Consider the following 22,558-nt stretch of genomic DNA (forward strand, 5'->3'; position numbering starts at 1 on the left):
TGTACTTTCCTGTTAAAAGTGTTAGAAGTATAAATCACTTTAAAAGTGGCTAGTAAGTGGCACAGATTAGTATGTGCAGTATTTTTCTCCCATTATGGATTTGTCATAGACTTGCAGTTCTGGAAGAATTGTGAGATGTGTTCATTTGAGTTGGTTGTTACCAGATAACATTAAAAATGTGGGATTAATTTTAATCTGGCTTTTTTAAATAAAAAAGTTCATTTTTATTTTGCTAAATGTCTGGGCTTACATTGCTTGGTCTGAGGACACACATTGAAGCTTAAGTTAAACAGGTCTGGTAGCTAGTTAGCACCTGGGTGGGAGACCACCTGATAATTCCATATATGCTACTTTGAGCTCTATGATGAAATGAAGACAGGATATAAATGCACTAAATAAAATAAATTCTTTAACTATGCTGGAATACTGAAAATTACATTCATATTCAGAAAAGAGGCAGGTATTGAGGTATAAGCAATCGTATATGTTGAGAATATATTTTTTGTGATTCATTGAGAGCTCTTACATGCAGAAAATATTTTCTGTGTGTGTCCCTTATACCATTGTTCAGCACTTTAGGTGGATTAGGCACTGCATTCAGAGGCAAAGAGCATCGGCACCTTCACATCAGGACAGGGCCTTAGATTTAGGTTTCCTGTTGCTCCCAAGCAGGTAAGGGGCTCTGACTAAGCTCTGGCTTTTATGCCCCAAACCTCTTTATTAATTTGTGGCACCACAATAGGTGGTGGCACTAGGATAGGTTACTGTAAGATACAAGAACGTTGTGAGACAATGCTTATATATTCTTACTGAGCAATTTTTGGAAAGGCCAATAAATTAAGTCAATTTGAACATGTACTGTATTTCTGAACAATCAACTTAAACTCAGCAGGCTGAGAGACAGTGTTGCACTGAGTAAATGCTACTCTGAGTTTGAAACAACATAACCCACCACATCAGACTGTGCTTCAGATCTTCTCTGTTTAAATACTTCAAGCATTTTTTAAAACCTGTATTAACTATGCAGTCAAATAACATCTGCTTTTGTTTTGTTTTTTAAAAACAGGAATTAAACATTTGAGTGCATACCAAGAATTTTAAATCCATTTCTTGTCTAGCAGGTTTGCAAGGTAAGCTAAATACTTAGCTATTTTAAATATTTTTAAGACCATTAAAATGGAAGCCGCCCAGAGTGGCTGAGGAAACCCAGCCAGATGTGCAGGGTATAAATAATTTTTTTGTTGTTGTTTTATTAAACCATATCATTTATAGTTTCATTTGGGGGGATGAAGTTTGCTGGCATCCATCTGTCTCAAGAGACAATAGAGTGCATCTCTGGGTGTGTATTCAAACCTCTGGAGAATCACAGCACCTGCTGTGGCTACAGAGATTGGTACTTTGTAACTGCTCCCAAAAAGAATTGGTGTTTTGAGTGACTTTCTGAGTTATGGATCAAAGGTAGATCTTTGGGGTAAAGAGCAGTAGAGTAGTTAGTGACTATTTTTAGTACAATATAGACAAGGATAAATGAAAGGTCTTTTTAATCAAGAAAGGAACAGCACACACACAAAAATGCATAAGCATTAAATGTATTCAGTGTGAATATTGAAAGAATAGTTGACATTTTTGTTCCCTGTTACCTATAGTGCTTTCCACTGATCTTTGCCATAATGTGGAACATAATGTTTGAGGAGATTAGTGATAATTTGAAAAGTTTTTTTTTGAAGGGTGGGATGGCTTCTTCTTGATTTTTTTTTTTTAATAATTTACCACTATCCATATATGAATTGATCATCCTGAAACTAAGGTAATGTGTTTCAATTTACTATTTTCTATTTGGTAGGTGTAAGCTACTGGGGGAAAAATGGGTCGCTCTAACACTAGATCACATTCTTCAAGATCAAAATCCAGATCACAGTCCAGTTCAAGGTCAAGATCCAGATCACACTCTAGAAAAAAGAGATACAGGTACATTTCTTCCATTTATTAACATTCTCAGTGGTTTAATTTTTTTAAACATTTGAAAGACAGACTTTATTATTAGCAGAAATTTAAAATGCATGCTAAGAATCACATAATAGCTTAAGTGCTGTTTTGAGAAGATTCAACTGATTTTAGAAGACATTTTTTGCTTTGGCTACTGAAGCTTGTAGACTACCGTTGGGTGTGGAGTAGTTGCAGAGGATGTACAGGACTTAATGCTTATAGCAGATGAAATGTCAAGAAAGAAATGCTTATAAACAAGAGAAACAAAGGGAATTAGTTGCTCTGATTCTTTACCCTGACTCTCCCCAGCCCCCTCCAGCTCATATAAACAGAAAGAATAGCTATCTGTGTCGCGTATTCTACGCGAAGCTTTCAGCAGAGACGCTAAGAGTTCCAGGGTTTTCCAGTGCAGTCTTTTTTAATGTGAGCTATTTACACAGGCATATACAAAAGAAACAGTCCATACAGAGTACTTACAAACAAATACTCTCCTCCACCACAGCTCTACAGCACAACCACCATACAGGACAACCACCACACCAACCACACCCACTGTTACACAGGCTTCCCTTTTAAAGCAGGTGATAGCCAATTACACTCCTGCTGAGTCACTCTGACCCAGCAGAGTATTGCATCATCCTGAAGCCTGCAGGCTTATCCAGTATCCTGCAAATCCCAACACTCCTCCTTAAGTCAAAGGCTTGAGACCTAATAATTCTCTTAAGTCTCGAAATTTAGGAGCATCCAAACATTTTGTATACAAATCTGCCACATTACATTTTGTGTTACAGTGCTGTACCTTTAACACATTTCTTTCCAAAGCATTTTTCACATTTCCGTATCTTATAGCTATATGTTTGCTCTTGCTTTTAAAGTTCTGTTGGTTAGCAAGCTGTTGTGCAGCCATGTTGTCACTTAGCACAGTGATTGGCATTTCAGAAGGTATTCCAAGCTCTTTTGTTAGGCAAGCAAACCATTCTATTTGTGATACACATTCACTTATGGCTGAGTACTCTGCTTCACAAGTACTTGTGGCAACAAATGTTTGTTTCTGGGATTTCCACTGAACCAGGGCATTTCCAATATATATGGCATAGCCAGTGGTAGACTTTCCATTTTCTCTGTCCCCCCAGCTGGCATCAGCGTATGCATACACTTGCTGATCACATCCTGTATCCAGCACCAGTTTGTAATCTTTTGTGCCTTTCAGATACCTTAGGATTCTTTTAAGTGCTAGCCAATCTCTCTGAGCCGGGTCTGCACTTCTTTGGCTTAACATGTGCACTGCCAATGTTATGTCAGGTCTTGTCCAACAACTTAAATATAACAGAGAACCCAACAGAGAATGAAACGCTGTTGCATTCTCACATTTTTGCCCTTCTGGTTCATTTTTGTACTGGGTAGTTATGGGAGCATCAACCTCATTTTTGTACTGGGTAGTTATGGGAGCATCAACCTCAGCACACTTCCGCTGCGCAAGAGTACAGGTGCCCTCTCCATTCCATATGTCTTTAATAATTTTTCAATTTTTTCCTTCTGACTCAGAGAGTAGACGCCCTCTTCATTTCTCTGAACTTCTACTCCTAAGTAATTCTGAATCTCTCCCAAATACTTCAGTTTGTATTTGTTACCTAGGCTGTTCATAAACCAAGACACTTGCTTTTGTGCAGTTGTTATCAGACAGATATCGTCAACATACAAAAGTAAATAACAAACACTTCCTTGCACCACTGCTGAATATAAACAGGAATCAGCCAGGCTTTGTTTGAATCCCATCTTTTTCAAAGTTGTGTCTATGCATTCATGCCATAGACGTGCACTTTGGTGCAACCCGTATAGTGCCCTTTGCAGCTTTAACACCATGCTGTCTTTTTCCAGCTCATAACCTGGTATTTGCTGTAAATACACCTCGGCATCTATAGGAGCATTTAAATATGCTGAGGCAACATCAAAATGATTAACTTTTAACCCTCTCAGACTTGCCATTGCTAAAACTGATTTTACTGTTTCAGCCTTTGCTGTTGGGGCAAACACTTCATCATAATGTATCATTTTCCTTTGTGTAAAGCCCCTTGCCACCAACCTGGCTTTCCTCTGACAACTACCATCAGCCAGCTTTTTCACTTTAAAAACCCACTTACAGCTTATGGGCTTTTTACCTTCAGGCAATTCTGTAGGGACAAACACATTGTTGTTTAGCAGAGAGTTATACTCTGCCTGCATTGCCTTTAACCACGCCTCTTTCTCTAGAGTAGGTAACTCTTGCACTTCTTCAAAGTTTTCTGGCTCAGTTACACAAACCTGGTTTATGGTGGCTGGGAACCCATAACGGTCTGGAGGCTGACCTTTATTACTTCTTGCAGACCTCCTTGGTTCATTAATCTCATCCCTTGGACTACCTTCAGGACTGCTTTTGGGGTGGATTGACTCTGTAGATCTACCTCCTCCTGTCCCTGTTGCACTTTCTTTTCTCCCCTGCTCCATACTAGCAGCTGGAGAAAAATGCTCAACCTTTACCTCCTCCCTTTCAGTTTCTCTGGGAGAGTTGCCAATTCTCAGCTTTGTTTCAACTGCCTTATCAGGTATGCTCGGCAGTAAAACTTTTTCTGGCAGCAGGTTTGCATGTATCTTGGGCCAATTTCTTTGCTCATTAAAGCTGGCTGATCGACTATAACTCAAAAGATTTTTATCATCTTCAAACCTGTAAGCTTTCGTACCACTTTCATACCCAAGAAATAGCAACTGCTGTGCCCTTTTCCCACCTTTTCTTCGGTTCTTTACAGGTATGTCAACCCATGCCTTTGTCCCAAAGATTCTCAAATGTTGCAAACTGGGACTTTTGTTATAGAGAATTTTATAGGGTATGTCATCTAGTACCCTTGACCACAAGCGATTCCCAATATAATTTGCGGTCTTAATACTCTCAGCCCAGTACTTAATTGGGAGATTTGCATCTGCTAGCAATGCTTTCATTTGTGTCTGCAAGACACCTCCCCTACGTTCTGCTACTCCGTTCTCCTGAGGCGTCGCCACATTGGTAAGCCTATGTTTGATCCCTTGGGAACGCAACCAGTTTCTTAGGGAGCTTGCCATAAACTCTCCTCCCCTGTCTGACTGAATAGAGCACACCTTTTCGCCAAGTTGCCGTTCTACCCTTCTTACCCAGAACTTCAAAGTTTGGGCAACGTCAGACTTTTGCTTCAATGGATAGACCCAGCCAAATCTAGAATAGTCATCCACTAGGATCAAGCAGTACTTGTTATGGGAGACACTTGGTGGAAAAGGACCAGTTACATCAGCATGAATCAACTCCAGTGGTTTTTTGGTTTCTCTCTGGCTTGCTCTTGCTACTGGGCAAGCCCTGCTTTTAACCTCCTTGCAGATATTACAGTCTAAGTAATTATCACAACTTTTTATGTTTTTCATCCCCCCACACAACTCCAATGTTTTGTTTAGCACCTTATAGCTAGCATGAGCCAGACGCCTGTGCAGGAGATGAATACACATATCATGGGTTGGGACATTTTGCACATTAGCAACCTTAGACTCACACTGCAGTACATACATATTAGCTCTAAGGTTAGCATTTGCCAACACTGCCCCATTTTGCTTTATCTGGCACTGGTCTCCCACAAAGTTTACTTCAAAGCCTGCTTTTGCCAAGTCAGGAATGCTTAGGAGATTGTTTTGCAAACTAGGCACACACAACACATTCCTGAATGTGTGTCCCAGTTGTGGGAACACAACCTCCCCCTCACAAACCACATTAGCTTTCTGGCCCGTAGCAAGACTTACATGTTTTTTGTTTGAAGCCCTAGCATCAGTTAGCAGTCCTTTTCTTTTACAAAAGGTTTGAGAAGCTCCACTGTCCAGAACCCACAGCTCTTCATTTTCTTGACCATCTGCAGACACCCAAGCGGTAGACTCTCTCTGCTGCCTCTTGTGCTTCTGCTGTTTTTGTTGTTTTCTCGGGCAGTCCCGCAGCAGATGTCCACTGGACTTGCAGCAAAAACACCTTTTTACTTTGTTGACCACCGGCTGGTCTGCAGCAGCTCCTCCTGGCTGTTTCTCCGGCTCCCGACACCTCTGCTCTTCCCGGCTGTTGTTCCCTCTGGGATGCTCCAACAGCTGGGCTGAGGTCATCTTTCGCTCTGCACGCCTGTCCTCCTCTGCATACAACCGTCCGGTAACGTATTCCAGAGTCAGCTTATCAGTCTCTACAGACTCGAGGGAGTTGACCAGCATATCATAGCTGTCATCAAGGGAACTCAGGACTATAAAGACTTTGTCCTCTTCCCCCACAGGCCTCCCTCTTAAGGCTAGCTCCTGGAAACAGCCTGTTAGGAATTTTAGGTGGTTTACCAGGGAGTCCCCCGGTTTCTTCCGACACCGGTACAGTCTCCTGGTCAGTGTTATCAGTGAGCCAGCTGTCTCTCGCACATGGACAGCCTTGAGCGCATTCCACGCCTCACTTGCCGTCACCTTATCAGCTACGTAGACTAGCTGGCTGTCGTCCACTCCAAGGATGATCGTAGCCAAAGCTTTCTCATCCTTTTCTAGCTGGGCCTCTGCTAGTGCCAGCTTTTCGTCGTCGTCCTCATCTTCCTCAGGGGGCTGCGGTGGAGTTTCCACCACCTTCCACAGTCCCTCACGCTTGAGGAAGTGTTGCATGCGGACCGACCAGATGCTGTAGTTAGTGGCCGTCAGCTTCTCCAGCAACACGCCAGTTCTGGACTGCTCCATCCCTGCAGCTCACCTCCAGCACCCACGGCTAGATACCTGCCACCTGTACTCTTGCGCAGCGGAAGCGTGCTGGGCCCATAACCCTGTCGCGTATTCTACGCGAAGCTTTCAGCAGAGACGCTAAGAGTTCCAGGGTTTTCCAGTGCAGTCTTTTTTAATGTGAGCTATTTACACAGGCATATACAAAAGAAACAGTCCATACAGAGTACTTACAAACAAATACTCTCCTCCACCACAGCTCTACAGCACAACCACCATACAGGACAACCACCACACCAACCACACCCACTGTTACACAGGCTTCCCTTTTAAAGCAGGTGATAGCCAATTACACTCCTGCTGAGTCACTCTGACCCAGCAGAGTATTGCATCATCCTGAAGCCTGCAGGCTTATCCAGTATCCTGCAAATCCCAACAATCTGCACATTTCTTTGAGGGAGGGCTTCTATATTTTATTCCATTGACACAGCACTTTGACCCTCAAAAGGCTGCTGTTCAGAGTGCCTCCTGACCTTAATGGAGCTACTTGGGGCAGGGGTGTCTCTGGGCCATGCCACTGTACATAATATGGGTAACTCTTATTTTAGAAGAGTCATAAACTATGGGCACTAACATTTCTATTTATCTTAGTTCTAGGTCTCGGTCTAGGACGTACTCACGATCTCGCAGTAGAGATCGTGTTTATAATAGAGATTACCGCAGAGATTACAGAAATAATAGAGGAATGAGACGCCCCTATGGCTATAGAGGAAGAGGTAGAGGATATTACCCAGGAGGTGGAGGTAGATACCACCGTGGAGGTTACAGACCTGTTTGGAATAGAAGACACTCTCGAAGCCCTAGACGAGGTCGCTCACGTTCTAGAAGTCCAAAGAGAAGGTCAGTCTCTTCCCAGAGATCTCGGAGCAGATCTCGCCGATCCTACAGATCTTCCAGGTCTCCAAGATCCTCTTCATCTCGGTCTTCATCTCCATATAGCAAGTCTCCCGTATCTTCTAAAAGACGTGGGTCATCAGAAAAGCAAGCAAAGAAAACGGAGGGAACTGCTTTACAAGACAGTCCATTAAAAAATAAATCACAAGAGGAGGAGAAGGGCGCATTTGAACATGATCCTTCTGAGGCACTAGATGATTTCAGTAAATCTGCAGCAGCTTCAGGTGATATTTGGCCTGGCCTTTCAGCATATGATAACAGTCCGAGGTCTCCCCATAGTCCTTCTATTGCTTCCCCACCTAGTCAGAGTTCCTCATGCTCTGATGCCCACTTACTCAGCACAGTCCACTCAGCAAAAAACACACCTCAGCACTCGCATTCCATTCAGCATAGCCCTGAGAGGTCTGGGTCTGGCTCCCTTGGAAATGGCTCTAGTCGCTATAGCCCTTCCCAGAATAGCCCACTGCATCACATTCCTTCAAGGAGAAGTCCTGCTAAAGCAGTTGCATCGCAGAATGCTCCACGTGAGGAATCTCGGATACGTTCTTTTTATCCTGAAGCTGGGGATCAAGAAAGTACAAAGGGTGCAAAATTTCTGAAAAGGTAGGAACCATAACTACAAAAATAAAGATAACATAAATAGTACAGTAAGCATACTTCTTTATACATGTATATTGTGCAATGAAAAGTACCTGAATTTTCTCTAATTTTATGCTGGTTATACTAAGGTTCTGAGTTAGGAATGTATACATGAACTTTTCATTGTTTCACAGTCAGAGCTGTAAATATACGTTTTCATTAGTATGTTACAGTGTCTTCATTGGAAGCTATTAAAGAAGAAATATACTGCCGATTAATGTGTATTAACAGAGTCCTGTTATGAGAGTGATTTTCCCATATTTTTTACAGCTTTAATAAGAGTTGCTCTAGCAGTGTTAAGCAGTAGTGCTGAAAGATCCTTTTTTTGTCTTGGTAAAGGAAGTACCATTGTGGTGGCCCAGATTTTTCAAAAGTGCAAGATTGTATCTATCTTCAGTAGAGAAATTGTTAAATTTAAACTGGACATTGGCAACTTTCTAGCTGACAAGGTTCTCACCTTTGTTTATAATGTATCTGTAGAACTGAACATAGCTGTAACCATTTATGCAATGTTGTGTCTTTTAAAAATGAAATAATCAACCAGTTGGAAATCTGTTTCTCTGAGCTCTGCAGGATAGATAGTTCTGTTCACTTCTCAATTTACTGAATATATCTTCTGAAATATATTATTTTTTATAAAGGAAAAATTGTTCTATTAGCTTAGTAATATATAATAAATGACATACAAATATTGTAGAAGATTACAAATGAAATAGACTAGGGCAGTGTTTCCCAACCGGTGTTCCGCGGCACACTACTGTGCCGCGAGACTTTGCCTGGTGTGCCGCGGGAAAAATTGGCGGGGGGGGGGAATAAAGGGGAAAAAATTTATTCCCCCACCGCCAGGCGTGGGGCTGGGGCGGGGGAAGCCCGAGCTTCCCCCTCCCCCAGAACGGGACCCAGAGCCATGCCGAAGCTGCGCGCAGCTTTGGCATCGCTCTGGGAGCTTGCGGGGCTGGGGGAGGAGGAAGCCCTCCGCCAGCCTCCAAACCATGTCGGGAGACAGCGGGATGGCGCGCTGCGCCTCTCCCGCTGTCCCCCAAGTTTGCAGGGCTGGCGATGGGGAGGAGCAGGCTTCTCCCCCCGCCAGCCTTCCAGCCAAGTCGGGGGACAGCGGGATGGCGCGCTGCGCCTCTCCCGCTGTCCCCCGAGTTTGCGGGGCTGGCGATGGGGAGGAGCAGGCTTCTCCCCCCGCCAGCCTTCCAGCCAAGTCGGGGGACAGCGGGATGGCGCGCTGCGCCTCTCCCGCTGTCCCCCGAGTTTGTGGGGCTGGCGATGGGGAGGAGCAGGCTTCTCCCCCCGCCAGCCTTCCAGCCAAGTCGGGGGACAGCGGGATGGCGCGCTGCGCCTCTCCCGCTGTCCCCCGAGTTTGCGGGGCTGGCGACGGGAAGGAGCAGGCTTCTCCCCCCGCCAGCCTTCCAGCCAAGTCGGGGGACAGCGGGATGGCGCGCTGCGCCTCTCCCACTGTCCCCCGAGTTTGCGGGGCTGGCGACGGGGAGGAGCAGGCTTCTCCCCCCGCCAGCCTTCCAGCCAAGTCGGGGGACAGCGGGATGGCGCGCTGCGCCTCTCCCGCTGTCCCCCGAGTTTGCGGGGCTGGCGACGGAAAGGAGCAGGCTTCTCCCCCCGCCAGCCTTCCAGCCAAGTCGGGGGGCAGCGGCAAGGACGCGCTGCGTTTCTCCGCTGTCCCGGACGGCTTTCAAAAGCCTGCCTTCAAAAGCCGTCCAGGACAGCGGAGAAACGCGCTGCCTTTCTCCGCTCTCCCGGGAAGGCAGGCAGGGGGGAGCAAAGGCTTTCGCCCCCGCCCGCCTTCAGAAGAGGTCCAGGACCTCTTCTGAAGGCGGGCGGGGGGCGAAAATCTTTGTCCCCCCTGCCTGCCTTCCCAGGGGCTTTTAAATCGCCCCGGACAGCGGAGAAGTCCTCCGCTGTCCCGGGCGATTTTAAAATGCCGCCCGCCAGCATTTTAAGATTGCCCCAGACAGCGGAGAAGTCCTCCGCTGTCCCGGGGTTTTTTAAAATGCTGGGGGTCGGAAGAAAAGCCCTTGTCCCCCCCCCCCAGCCTTCAGAAGAGGTCGGGGGACAGACTGCGGGGAGAAATCAGGGTGGGAGTCACGACCGTGAGGCAGGGCTGCCAAGTGTGGCAGAAGAGGACACGGCCGTCGCACCTGTCCTTAGGTAGGAGCTTCTTCTGTGTCGACCTGCTGCCCTAAAGTCTTGGCTTTTTTCTTGGCTTTTTGGCGGTTGGCACAGAAGGAAGGCAAGGGGGAGGGGAAAAAATTGAAACTTACACTTTCGTGCGTCCCTCCCGGCGTTACGCTGCGCGCTGACGTCACGGGGCTGTAATGGTGGTGTGCCTCGATATTTTTTTCATGAAACAAGTGTGCCTTTGCCCAAAAAAGGTTGGGAAACACTGGACTAGGGAGCTAGATGTACTTTTAATATATAGGATAGAGACTAAAAACCACATTGTATTGCTTCAGTAACTGCTTTGGCAAATGCCTTGCAATTTATTGTATCCAGATTGTAAGTGTGTTCTACTATGTTAGCAGTGTAAGAAGACATTTTTATAAGCTGTTTTTTGGACAGTGTTATATGCTCTGAACTTCTGTAATTAAATGGGATACAGATACTGTATTTGTGTTGAAATGTATTTAAGAAAAATAATGATTTGTAAAAGAGAGCAGTTTTCTTACAAAATAAAATAGGCACAGAAGTACAGGAACTTGTGCAAGAAATAGCTAAAAAATCTGAAGAGCCACTGAAGAATCTCATCAGTCAATATATAAAAAACGTTATAATTGTATAATTAGATTTCTTTACTTTGGTACTCATTTTGTGGAGTTGGGATGCCATAAGGATAAATGCTACAAACTGAAATGAAAGCAGTTTGGAGTTATTCTTCTCTTCTTTGCCATCCACAGGTACACAGATGAAGAGTCTAGAGTATACCTGCTTGAGAGGAGTAATGCTAGGGAGAAAGATGCTCAGAAGGAGAGAGGGCTAGAAAAAGGGAGGTCAGAGGGAGAGAGAGAGTGGGAGGACCAAGAAGCTTTGGAATATTATATGGATAAAGAATCTGGAAAACAAAAATTTAATGACTCTGAAGGGGAGGACACAGAGGAGACTGAAGATTATAGACAGTTCAGAAAGTCTGTTTTGGCAGATCAGGGTAAGGGCTTTGCTGCATCTCACCGGAATGCTGAGGAGGAAGGCTCAAAGTATAAATCTAAAATCTCTCTGAAGGGAAACAGAGACAGTGAAGGATTTAGAGAAGATAAAAGTTACAAGCTTAAAGACACAACTAGCTATGTAGTGGAGAGGCCTAGTGCACTAAAAGATAAGCACAAGGAAGATGAGAAAGTATCTGAGAGAATGATGAAGAAAGAAACCCAGTCACCTGAGCAGGTAAAGTCTGAGAAGCTCAAAGAACTCTTTGATTATAGTCCTCCCCTGCACAAGAATTTGGATGCAAGAGAGAAATCTACTTTCAGGGAGGAGAGCCCACTTAGGATCAAAATGATAGCCAGTGATTCTCATCGACCTGAAGTTAAACTTAAAATGGCACCTGTACCACTTGATGATTCAAACAGGTAATTATCTGAATTTGTAACCGTTTTCACTTATCCATGAAGGAATTGCTTTTCATAATTTTTTGTTCTTCTTTTTGTGTTATGCACTTTAGACCTGCTTCCTTGACTAAAGACAGGCTGCTTGCTAGTACACTTGTCCATTCAGTCAAGAAGGAGCAAGAATTCCGATCCATCTTTGACCACATTAAGCTACCACAGGCCAGCAAAAGCACATCAGAGTCATTTATTCAGCACATTGTGTCCTTAGTTCATCATGTCAAAGGTATGCTTTGAATTTGCCATACAAAGTGAGCATCATATGGCATTAGGAAAGTGATGGTGAAGTTAATCCATTGGGAAATTCAGCACTTTTATGTTCATGTAGACTTCATGCTTTCCCCTTATGGTTATATATCCTAACATTCAGCATTCTAGGAAATGGATATGTAGATTTTGATGAGTGTTGCATAGTTTTAGAGAAGCTTTGGCAGATGTTACTTAAATTATTCCTCTTTTCCCTGGATTCAGATGAAAAGGAGGAGGAAATGAGATGGAGATTAAAGAGATGTGTAGGACAGAGAGATGGGAAAAGATGGGGATAATAGAGGTGAGAGAGCAGATAGTGTTAAGGGATACACAGTGAAAAGATGGGGGAAACAGAAATTGAGCTGCAGAGACCCCTGTAGGTGGGGAGGAAATATTAAAAAGAGGGTTAATTGAGAAAGGTTCGGGTGGAAAGATGAGTGTGTGCTATGATGTACAGAGCAACCTAGTTAGAGATGACTAAATAAAGTGCTGGCATAAAATCATAACGTGGGAAATATAGTGGTTTCCTAATAAGAAAGTGGCCTTCGAGGTGATTTGAGTTGTGTGCCTCTGGCATAGGCCAGTCTCTTGCATCTAATTGTGTGCATGTGTATCTGATACAGTTACAACTTGCTGAGATTTCATCTGGTCTTGAATAATTTTGGTTTGCACTACATGTCAATATAACAGAGAAATGCAGCATAACGTCTTTTTAGTTAAGTCTCCTTGATCCTTACTGTCACACTCCAGTAGGAATTCTGTAGTGACAAATTAAGTCATCCTCATGTCAATATGTCGTGGAACTAAGTGCATTGCTGACTAAATAGCCTTGCATAGGTGTAAGTGTTTGTTTTTTCAACTTACAGCCAGAAGGTGGGTCTCCTGCTCCAGTGTAAGGAGCTTGGGCAGTCCATTTATAGCTGGGTAGGCCTTGGATGGTACCCAAAGGGCAGAGATTGGCATGGGAGTGTGAAGTTAGTTGTCCTTAGGTACCTGTACAGGGCTGAACTTCAAAATCATTAGTTGTTTGGGAATCCAGAGACACACAGCATTGCATAGCCCCAGTGGGCAAATGGAATGCATGCTCCTCTCCATAGTTGCATACTCTATTTTGAGATGAATATGAATAATGTCATATAAAATCCCCCAGTGTGCCCCCTCCATAGTCCCATGAACTCTCTGAGTGACCTCCATTGTCATGTGAGTGGACTTCCACTTGCTCAATGGGACTTCCTATTTCTCTTCTCCACCCTGTTGCCCTCTGCAGATCTTCTCTGAAAGGTCTCTGAACTATCAAGCAGATTTGAGGGGCATGGGAGCTAAAAGTGGGAAGAGAGGAAGGGGAAGTTTGATTGTACAAATAAATATATTACACAGTTGGGACTGTAGTCTTGGATGTTACCCTTTCTGTGCATAGGAGCAGATCTACTAAACACTATGGGTAAGAGCAATCTTATGTCACTTGGAAGTACAGGGGGCACAGACAGACATTATAACCCCAGCCTCAGTGCACTGGACCACCCGTAAAGTGAAAGATGGAATGGCAAGTTGGAGGCCAGGCTGTAGCCTAGCTGTTACATGTACAAGGAACAGTGCACTGAAGCCAATCTTAGTTAGATTTTAGTATGTTAGCACTTTTCTTATTTTGTAATTAAATGAGTTGCATTTAAATTAGTTATATTTAAAGCTGATTGGGATTGCCTGACTGATTCAAATGATATTCTTCTAGAAATAAATATTTAAAGACACCCTGGTTACTAATAGATTTCTAAGTTTCTCCTCAAAACGGTGATAGCTCTTACTTGCTAGCTAGAAAGCTGCTACTTGGTGTAGGCAAGTCCCAAGACCTACCTCCGAATCCAACAAAACAAAACAAAAGCATCCACATATGACATTGAATCAAGCTGGGATTAGAAGGGGAAGATTTTCAGTTGCAGCCAGAGGCATGTGGCTGTGTTTGAAAACACTAGCTGAATGTGTTTAAGTATAAGTCTAGAGATGTTAGCCATTGGGGTCCCCCCCCGGTGAAGTAGGCATTTGGGAAGAGAGCATAGGTAGCTGCCTTAATTTTGGTCATACTTTTGTCTACTTAGCCCAGTATGGTTTTGTGTAACAATCAGAGGTCTTTCATGTTACCTACTCCTCTTTTTAACTTGAGAGGCCTGGGATTCAATATGGAACCTTGAGCTTGCAAAATATGTGCTTTATTGCTTAGCTACAGTTAATTCTCTTATCTAATGTTACTGATATGTATAGCTGTTTCCCTAACATTTCCACATGCATATATTTTAGTTTGAATAGTGGGTCTGCCAAATGTATTCATTGGAAGGCACCATCACTCAAGCTCAGCAAATATGAACTGCAGGACATCTTGATTAAGGACAGATTTTGGGTTGTGTTCAGTGTAGCACTAATGTGAACATTCTGTTGGTGTAAGGATTTCTCCTTGTGCAATGGTATCTTCTTCCCTTGTGCACCCATGAAATCTGTTCCGGAGTTCCCCCAGCCCTCCAGAGCAGATTTGGGGATGATGGGGGAGAAGAGGGGGTTTCATTTTGCTATTTCAAGAATGTAGTTAAATGCCACCCTAAATTTCCTGCTTTATGTTGCTTTTTCTTGAGGAACAGCTGGTTTTGTTATAATAGTAATAAATCACGAAGAATTTCAAAGATGTGAATTTGCTGGTGAAAATATTGAAAATAACAGTATATGGACTGATTGACCAGATCTCTAACAGTTATGCAACATGGGGCACAATATTATAATAAAGTTACTGAAAATTCATTTTCTTATGCTTTTATTTCTCTCACTGTACTAACTTAGATGTTGCTAATTGTTCATCAAGGGAGGAGCAGACAATTGATTTTTTTGCCTACTATAGGATGAGATCCAACATAGCAAGAGCCAGCATTTGTTCTCGTAAGAAGCCATCTTCTTCTCCTTCTCTCCCTTGCATGCCCCCAAATCTGCCCTGGCGAGTTGGGGGACCCTTGAGCAGATTTTGGAGCTGCAAGGAGGTGGAGGGTGGAGAAGAGAAACCAGTAGTCATATTGCATAAGCAAATTTTCTTTATGCAAGTGGGTGTACATCATTGGATGTCACCCTTAGAATGAAGTATTTATCTTGGCCTAGATAGAAAGTTGCATTTCTGTATGTCTTGTGTTATATTTGTACATCGACTGTAGTTGTCAGCTGATCTTCTAAACATTTTCAATTCATGCCAATTTGAGAACTGCAAAACAAATCTTAATAAGCTTCCCTACCCAGAAAATGTTTTACCAAATTATGAAATCCCTGACATTATGCTAGCTAAAGAGATCATTTAAATTGAATGGTTCCAGTGAATATATAAAATACACAATTTGACCAGATATCACTAATCTGTGACCAAATTAGTGCTGTGTCTAAATCATAATTTGTTTCCGAAGGTATTTCAATCTTTTTACACACTTGAAAAAACAAAACCTGTGGATCAAGTTTTGGTAAAAGCATAGTAGTAATTTTACATTATTGGTGCAATGCAGCTAGACTAAACAGCTCTTCACTTTCCTAGAGCTGAAAATGCCCAGTGATATTTTCTTTTTCATTGCAACTAGGTCCTGGAATGTGTTTTGAAATGGCAAAATCCATATTACAAAAGTAAAATAGCTGTTGAAAGATAACAGATGCACAAACAGGCAAAGTTGAACCTTCTATCTTCCTGGCAAAAATGGCACAAAAACTGAGTTGCTAGCTCAAATTCCTGTGTTTGATGGAATTATGATTGAGGCACTACCCTTGTAGTGGCCATATCAAGTTTTAATGATTGGTTATGAGAGATGTGCTGGATGTTGGGCGGTAAGTTGATACAGATGTACATTGACCTGTTAAGCGGATAGCTTGCTTTATTTGTAGCATTTAACAGTCCGTTATAATTTTACACGTGTTTCTATTTTACATTTACATTCAAACATCTGTTGAACTGGTCTTTCAAAATGTAATGTGTGTTACTAATTTAATGGTCTTGGGTTAAAAAAAGGAAACTTTTAAATATGCTACCAAGTTTGCCAAGATGCCAGATGTTTAAATATATTCAGCTGTTAAGGTCTTCATTCTGGTCTGAAAAGAAGAAGTTGTGTTTCTTTTAAGGAAAAAACCTCCCATATCTTTATCTTATATATGTTTACTTAGAAATGAGTCCAAGTGAATTTAAGAGGGCTTACTCTAATATAAATGTGTGTAGGGTTACAACATTAATGAAGAACACTTAGCTTTATATCTATCAATTAATTAAATAACCAAAGAAGCTCTCTTTAAATTTGTAATATTTTCCTCTACAAATACAGCAATGTATTCTGCTCTTCTGGGCACAAAGCAAAAATGTTTGGCAAAAAGAACTGTCTCCGGCATTAAAAAGTTACGTTTTTTGAATTCGTAGTCGTACTGGGCAGAGTGTATGTGTAGAGAAAATTGTAAAATACAATGGTTACTTGTTGCTGTACTTTAAGAAAGATGTGGGGACAAATGTTATTTTTGTGTCTTGTATATTTTAAGAATTCATTTGCTTCTTTTACATCCTTGTTTGGTATTATATATGTGTGTGTGTAGTGAAATTAGACAGTATTTGTCCTCTGCAACCAACAGAACAATATTTCAAGTCAGCTGGAATGACCCTAAGTGAGAGGTTCACTGCTTATCAGAAGTCTACTGAAGAACATAGCACCCGGCAAAAGAGTCCTGAAATACACAGGTGCAGTATTACATAATTTTCTCTGCTTCTTGCTGAGCTGAAATACTAGTTACTCTCCAAAAGATAAGTAACTTCTTAGTGAAACAACAAGTTCCTTATGGAGAAGAAATTATTGCGGGAAATTGCCAGATCAGATGTGATACATACTTAATTGTTAAAGTCTGGTAATAATAAAAAAATGTTTCATGAATTGAAAATGTTTCTGTAACAGGACACACTCCTGACTGGGTTTTTCTTTCTTTCAAAAAGGCAGGAGGTTGGAGATCTGAAAGTGAGGGATTTAACATGAATCCCTTGTCATGGTTACTTCCTCTTGAGGTTTAGATTTCCCCCCTGTGAATGGATGGAGACCTATTGAAATGGGTCACCCCTGAAGACTAATGGGGGCTCTGTAGGACTTCTGGTATGTTTGGCACTGCTGTTGAAGCCTTAGTTGCTCTGTAGAATATGGAGATGACTTGGCAGTTGACATCATAGTGCCCAGGTGTCCTTCTCCTTAGCAGAACCTGGGCAGCATTTGGTATATAGCTATACTGATACCTGTTTCTGGGGAAGAAGCGGGATATTATTATGGTTATGGTTATGGTGAGGGCAATTAAACAAGATGGGAGACAGCTTAAATGCAGAGAAATGAAGACTTGTGCTGAGACCTCATCATTATATTGAGATTATTCTGTGGGAGTGTTGCTGCTAAATTAAAAAATTATGCTCCCCACTGTATTCTCAGTGTTATTTAGCTGAACCTTTCCAGATGTATAAAGGCCTGTTTACAGTGCAGTTCTGAAAGGCAAGCAATAGGAATACCACAATGAGATATATGTGGAGTTGCCTTAGAAAACAGTCCAAAAAATTCAGCTGGTTTAAAATAGGACAAAAAGAACACCAATGCTTTGTTAACTGCACTGACTCCTAGTCAATTTCTGGGCCCAGTGTTGGTATTGACTGAAGATAGTCTCCTCCCGTGTAGATGTACCTGGACCCCAAGATCATCTTCAGAGGTCTGTCTGTAGGTGCTCCCACCCAATGAGGTGAGGTGGGTGGCCACTGGGTAAAGGGTCTTTTTAGTGGTGAGGCCCCAGTTGTAGACTGTTATCTCCAAAAAGGTTGTGGTCTTTTTGGTGCCAAAGAATACTTTTTTATTTTCAAATATCATTTAGATTTAGTGTATTTTTAAGTTCTGTGCACTATTGTTGTTTTCTGATGCTGTTTTAATTGATTAATATTTTATGTCTTTCTTCTATTTTTACATTTCATAGCTTAACTTCTATATGTAAACTGCCCAGATAATTTTTTGTTGATGGGCATTATAGAAATATTGTAAGTAAATCAATAAATGCTTCATTCAGTTTAAATGGTAATTGTGTATATTGGCAGGACCAGCACAAAATTTCCTGGTACCTGAGGACACAGCCAGCACTGCTTCCCAGTGTACCATTCCCATGGCAGCCAGCAAATACCTTTTAAATTTAACAGTGTACTACTTTTAAACTTTAAACTGCTCACTCTTCCTTAGAACAAGGCTGGGTGACCCAGTTCCAGTTAAAAGCCTTGTAGGAACTCTTTGAGTGCTAAATAGAAGGATGACCAGGCTGAGGGACGGTGTGTGAATATGCTACTCTTCTCAGTCTGCCATCTGAAGAGAAGGTCTCAGTATAGCTAATGGATGGGCTGGGCCTGTTGGGGAGGGGATACTAAACTTTATGGCCAGGATACAAAGAGCAAAGGGAACTTTATGTGCTTTTTCCATAGCTATCCTCTGTACTGTACCACAAACTGTATGTAGTTACAAAAGTACATACAGTGCAATTGCTCAAAGAGAATTGGAATTCTCACTGAGGCTTTCTCTGATATACAGCTCTTTGACTCAAGGCCTAAATTTGCAAAAAGTTAAATAGGATATAAAACATTACTCCCTAACTCTAGCTATGTGTGTTTAAGTGAATGATGATACGTGCCAAATGAACTACAGATTTTGTTTTTCTCTGTGTGGAGTTGCTATGTCTGTGTATTGTTAATGTAAAAAGGATTTGAATTTTCTAGTTTGAAATTGCCCCTGAAAGAATATGTTGCATTATGTGGTTTTTGAATACTGCTGTTGGTTTAACTTCGTGGAAATGTGTAGCTGTGGCTATTTTGATTTGACTGGTAGGTCTATGGGTTTTATTCTTGAGATGTATCTGTACTTTTAAATGGGTCCAATTTTAGACTGCACAATGGCACTTCTTCTTTTGTGTTTCCAGTTTTCCACTTGACAGAGATGAATGTTGGCAGCCATAATTATTACTTTTAAAAATCTTGCATTTAGGAGGATTGACATCTCTCCAAGTGCCCTGAGGAAGCATACCCGTTTAGCGGGAGAAGAGAGAGCCTTTAAAGAAGAAACTCAGAAAGTAGGTTCTAAATTGATATTCTTGATTTTAGTTTTGGTTTAAAGCATCCAAGCCCTTTATCCCAGAGGCATGTTTTACAAATTGTGCTTTTATCATTTTATATCTTAAGTTATAATAGGCCTAACCTAGTTCTGATCATTTTCGAAGGATGCAGTGGACCAGTTTTGTGTAATCTAATTGTGACATTTTATCACTTTGACACAAAAGGATTACTGTACTTTTTGTTCTTAGAAAAATAGACAATGGATTCTCTGAATTTGCTTAATTCTCGAATTTGCCAGTCACACTAAAGCCTTTCACTCTCAGGAGCAGTTTTTTTCTTTTAAGTGGGGGTGGGTGGGGGTGTGATATCCAGAAAGCCCTGTTTCACGAGTGGTATCCTATCTCTGGCTTCAATCCATTAATTACCAATGTTATCCACGAAGGATGTAAAATAAACTTTTCTTTAGACTGTCCTAGTAATTGTTAAAGATGTTGTTATATTGAAGTTTTGTTCCTGGATAATACTTGAAAGCTTCTTTCAGGTCTGCTTTCTTTTTGTAAGAGTAACTTTTCAGTCCCACACTCTTCTGTGAAAGATCATTCTACTAAATGTGCAAAAGAGCTATTGGGAAAGGGAATATCGCTTACATAGCTGGGTAACAATGGAATCCTATGCCAGTTTATTTAGATGCATTCTCACTAGGTTCATTATGATTTACTTACAGGAGAGTATGTATAGGATTGCATGCAAAGAGGTTGATTTCCTATTTCATTCTCTTAAGGGTTTTTAATACTAAAACACTGCACATTTCTGATCCAGGGAGATAAAAAATTAAAGTGTGATGCTGCAGATCTTCGACATGACATCGACCGTCGTAGAAAAGAAAGAAGTAAAGAACGAGGAGACTCTAAAGGTTCCAGGGAATCCAGTGGATCAAGGAAGCAGGAGAAAATTCCAAAGGATTACAAGGATTATAAATCTTACAAAGATGACAGGTAAAAGGCTTAGCTCCCATAACTAGGCTTTTAGCTTCTAATTAGACTTTTGTAATTATAAGCTTAATTGCTTTCAGTTATCACTGTACAATGGAACATCTAAATTTAAACAATTAAAATTATTTGTTTTACAGCAAAAATGTATTTGTCTTTTACACGGCTTATGGTGGATGAGGACAAAAACTTTGGAATAGCAAGCTAACACTGAAAAAAAAATGACAAATTAATCTGTCCTATTATCCAGGCTACATCAGGAGGTTGGACTTCAATGCAGTACATTTCTGTAAACAGTTTGTGTAAGAACTTTGGTTCGTTATGCTTGATTCCGCACTTTTTCAACTCATAACACCCAGATTATGAGAATTTTACTGACATGTAGGCTTAATGTGGGAAAGGGGGGTGAGAGTTATTTCCCCCTCTCAAGACAGATAGTGGGCTCAGAGGAACAGGTTAGTCTTTAATAAGGCAACTTACTCAGTGTGAACTTGTAGCAGTGATAAGAATTACTTCAGGTATATCTACCTTTGGGGATTTGTATTATATTCTATAAAAACTGTAAAATCAATGCCAAATGTATTTGCTTTGGGGAAATTGAATGTGAAGATCATATTTTCCTGCTCTTACTTACATAATCATGGATTTACTTGCACTTTCTGTTTACTTTCTTACACTGATGTCCATACAACCATCAGTTGCTGATTATTTCTGCACCCTGGGTTTATATAGCAAAAAGGCAATATCAATTTTTGCTTCTTGGTAAGATGTACAAAATAAATGAAATAGTATCACTTTAGAATTTTAGCCTTGGGGATTTTCCCCTACCTTTTATTCTCTCTTCCATTGTAAAGCATGCATATATATTTAAATTAGTTTGCTGGCTAATAGGTTCTCCTTGTTAGGTGCTATGAGCCATTAGCTGTTAAAGAGTTATAGATGGAAACTGGATAGTGTAATAATACTGCACGTTAGATTCAAACAAGAAAAGAGGATAGCTTCTATGGGCACAGAAGATAAATCCTATGTATAGGATGCTACAGCAAACAGTATGGTTTCTTATTTTTCAGTAAACAAAAAAGAGAGCAAGACCGTTCTCGATCTTCCTCAACTTCCTCCCCATCTTCCTCCTCATCCAGTTCCCGAGAAGAAAAGGACAGCAAGAAAGAAAGAGATGAAGAATTTAAACCCCACCACGAGCAGAAAGAATACCCAGGTTTCACAGGAGTTGGAAGACCTAGAGGCACATTTGTGAGTTTCTACCATACTTTTCCTGTTGTTGTTTTTTTTTAAAAAAAATCATAATTATAATAATTGCATTCAGATTATTAGGGTTTAGTTGTTTTATGTGAAATATCATGGAAGTGCATTTTGAAGAAGTTCCTGCTGGAAATTTAACTTGCAAGGAGGAAATATATAAAATCCTATCCTATATAGGGATATATTTATCTTTTTTGGCTTAAAATAATAAAAAATATGCACAATAAACATCTAGTAACACCTGCGGTGTCTCCTATCGTGTTCTACCATTAGCTTGCAGATATGCTTGGTAGTCATAATTTTAAGTGTTTGAGAAGTTGATTGTGAATTTTCTCACAGAATATTCTACCTTGTTGGTGATACCTAATTAAGGAGTAAGTTTTTCTGCTGTGTGTATTCCTTTTTCCATATTCTTTGTTCTACTTTTTTGTATTTCTAGTCTCTTTTTAATAATGAGCAGTGTTTTGAGCAGGAGGGACCAAATTAACCAGAGTAATGCATGACTACACGAGAAAACAGTGCCATCTGGGCTTTTATGTTCAGTGACAAATAAGGAGCCGAGTCATCCATTATTTGAGATTGGCATGAGAGACAGGTGTATAAAAATTTTAAAGCAGTTGCCTTATTTGTATTGGGCTAAAGTTCATTGCACTCTGGATAGTATCATATGCTTTAAAATGGAATGAGAGAGTTCATTATGGGGATGAGCAAGATGCATTTTTACTGCCTACATCTCATTTCGGGTCAAATTGAACAATGGATTACTTATACCCAACCCAAACATCACTAGTAAGGTGTTGGTTTTGTGTGACACGTAGTCACAGTTAAGTAATGCCCGTTAATTGCAAATGCCAAAATCCTGAGACCCTTAAAATTGCAATATTTAAATAATCCAGAGTTGGCTTGTTGTTGGCTCTCTTCTTTGCTGTGCTTATGGTTTCATTGTTTCAGAATAGAGTAGGATAGCTAAATTCTTAATAGTAAAATATTACAGTTTGTCAAGGGTACCTAAACTAGGGCAAAGCACTTTAAAG

The 22,558-nt window shown here is 41.3% G+C and overlaps 1 protein-coding gene across 13 annotated transcripts in view; it reads left to right on the forward strand.

Annotated features, from left to right (window-relative positions):
* The window catches only part of BCLAF1 (BCL2 associated transcription factor 1), a 30,470-nt gene that overhangs the window by 2,417 nt on the left and 5,495 nt on the right, over positions 1-22,558 (forward strand). For 6 of the 13 annotated variants that reach the window (XR_014167259.1, XR_014167260.1, XM_081907079.1 and 3 more), the window contains exons 2-10: positions 1,067-1,130; positions 1,844-1,968; positions 7,360-8,265; positions 11,220-11,888; positions 11,981-12,150; positions 16,797-16,902; positions 19,208-19,292; positions 20,095-20,270; positions 21,335-21,515. Coding sequence is in view for 7 of the 13 variants with exons in the window: in XM_081907079.1 (XP_081763205.1) it covers positions 1,865-1,968; positions 7,360-8,265; positions 11,220-11,888; positions 11,981-12,150; positions 16,797-16,902; positions 19,208-19,292; positions 20,095-20,270; positions 21,335-21,515 (2,397 nt within the window). In the remaining 6 variants the exon portion in view is untranslated. Of the gene's footprint in view, positions 1-1,066; positions 1,131-1,843; positions 1,969-7,359; positions 8,266-11,219; positions 11,889-11,980; positions 12,151-16,796; positions 16,903-19,207; positions 19,293-20,094; positions 20,271-20,404; positions 20,567-21,334; positions 21,516-22,558 lie in introns of those variants that run through there. The other 7 variants (XM_081907080.1, XM_081907078.1, XR_014167255.1 and 4 more) reach the window with 6 other exon arrangements.

Source organism: Podarcis melisellensis, assembly GCF_964234715.1.
Source record: "Podarcis melisellensis genome assembly, chromosome: 3".
Classification (NCBI taxonomy): domain Eukaryota; kingdom Metazoa; phylum Chordata; class Lepidosauria; order Squamata; family Lacertidae; genus Podarcis; species Podarcis melisellensis.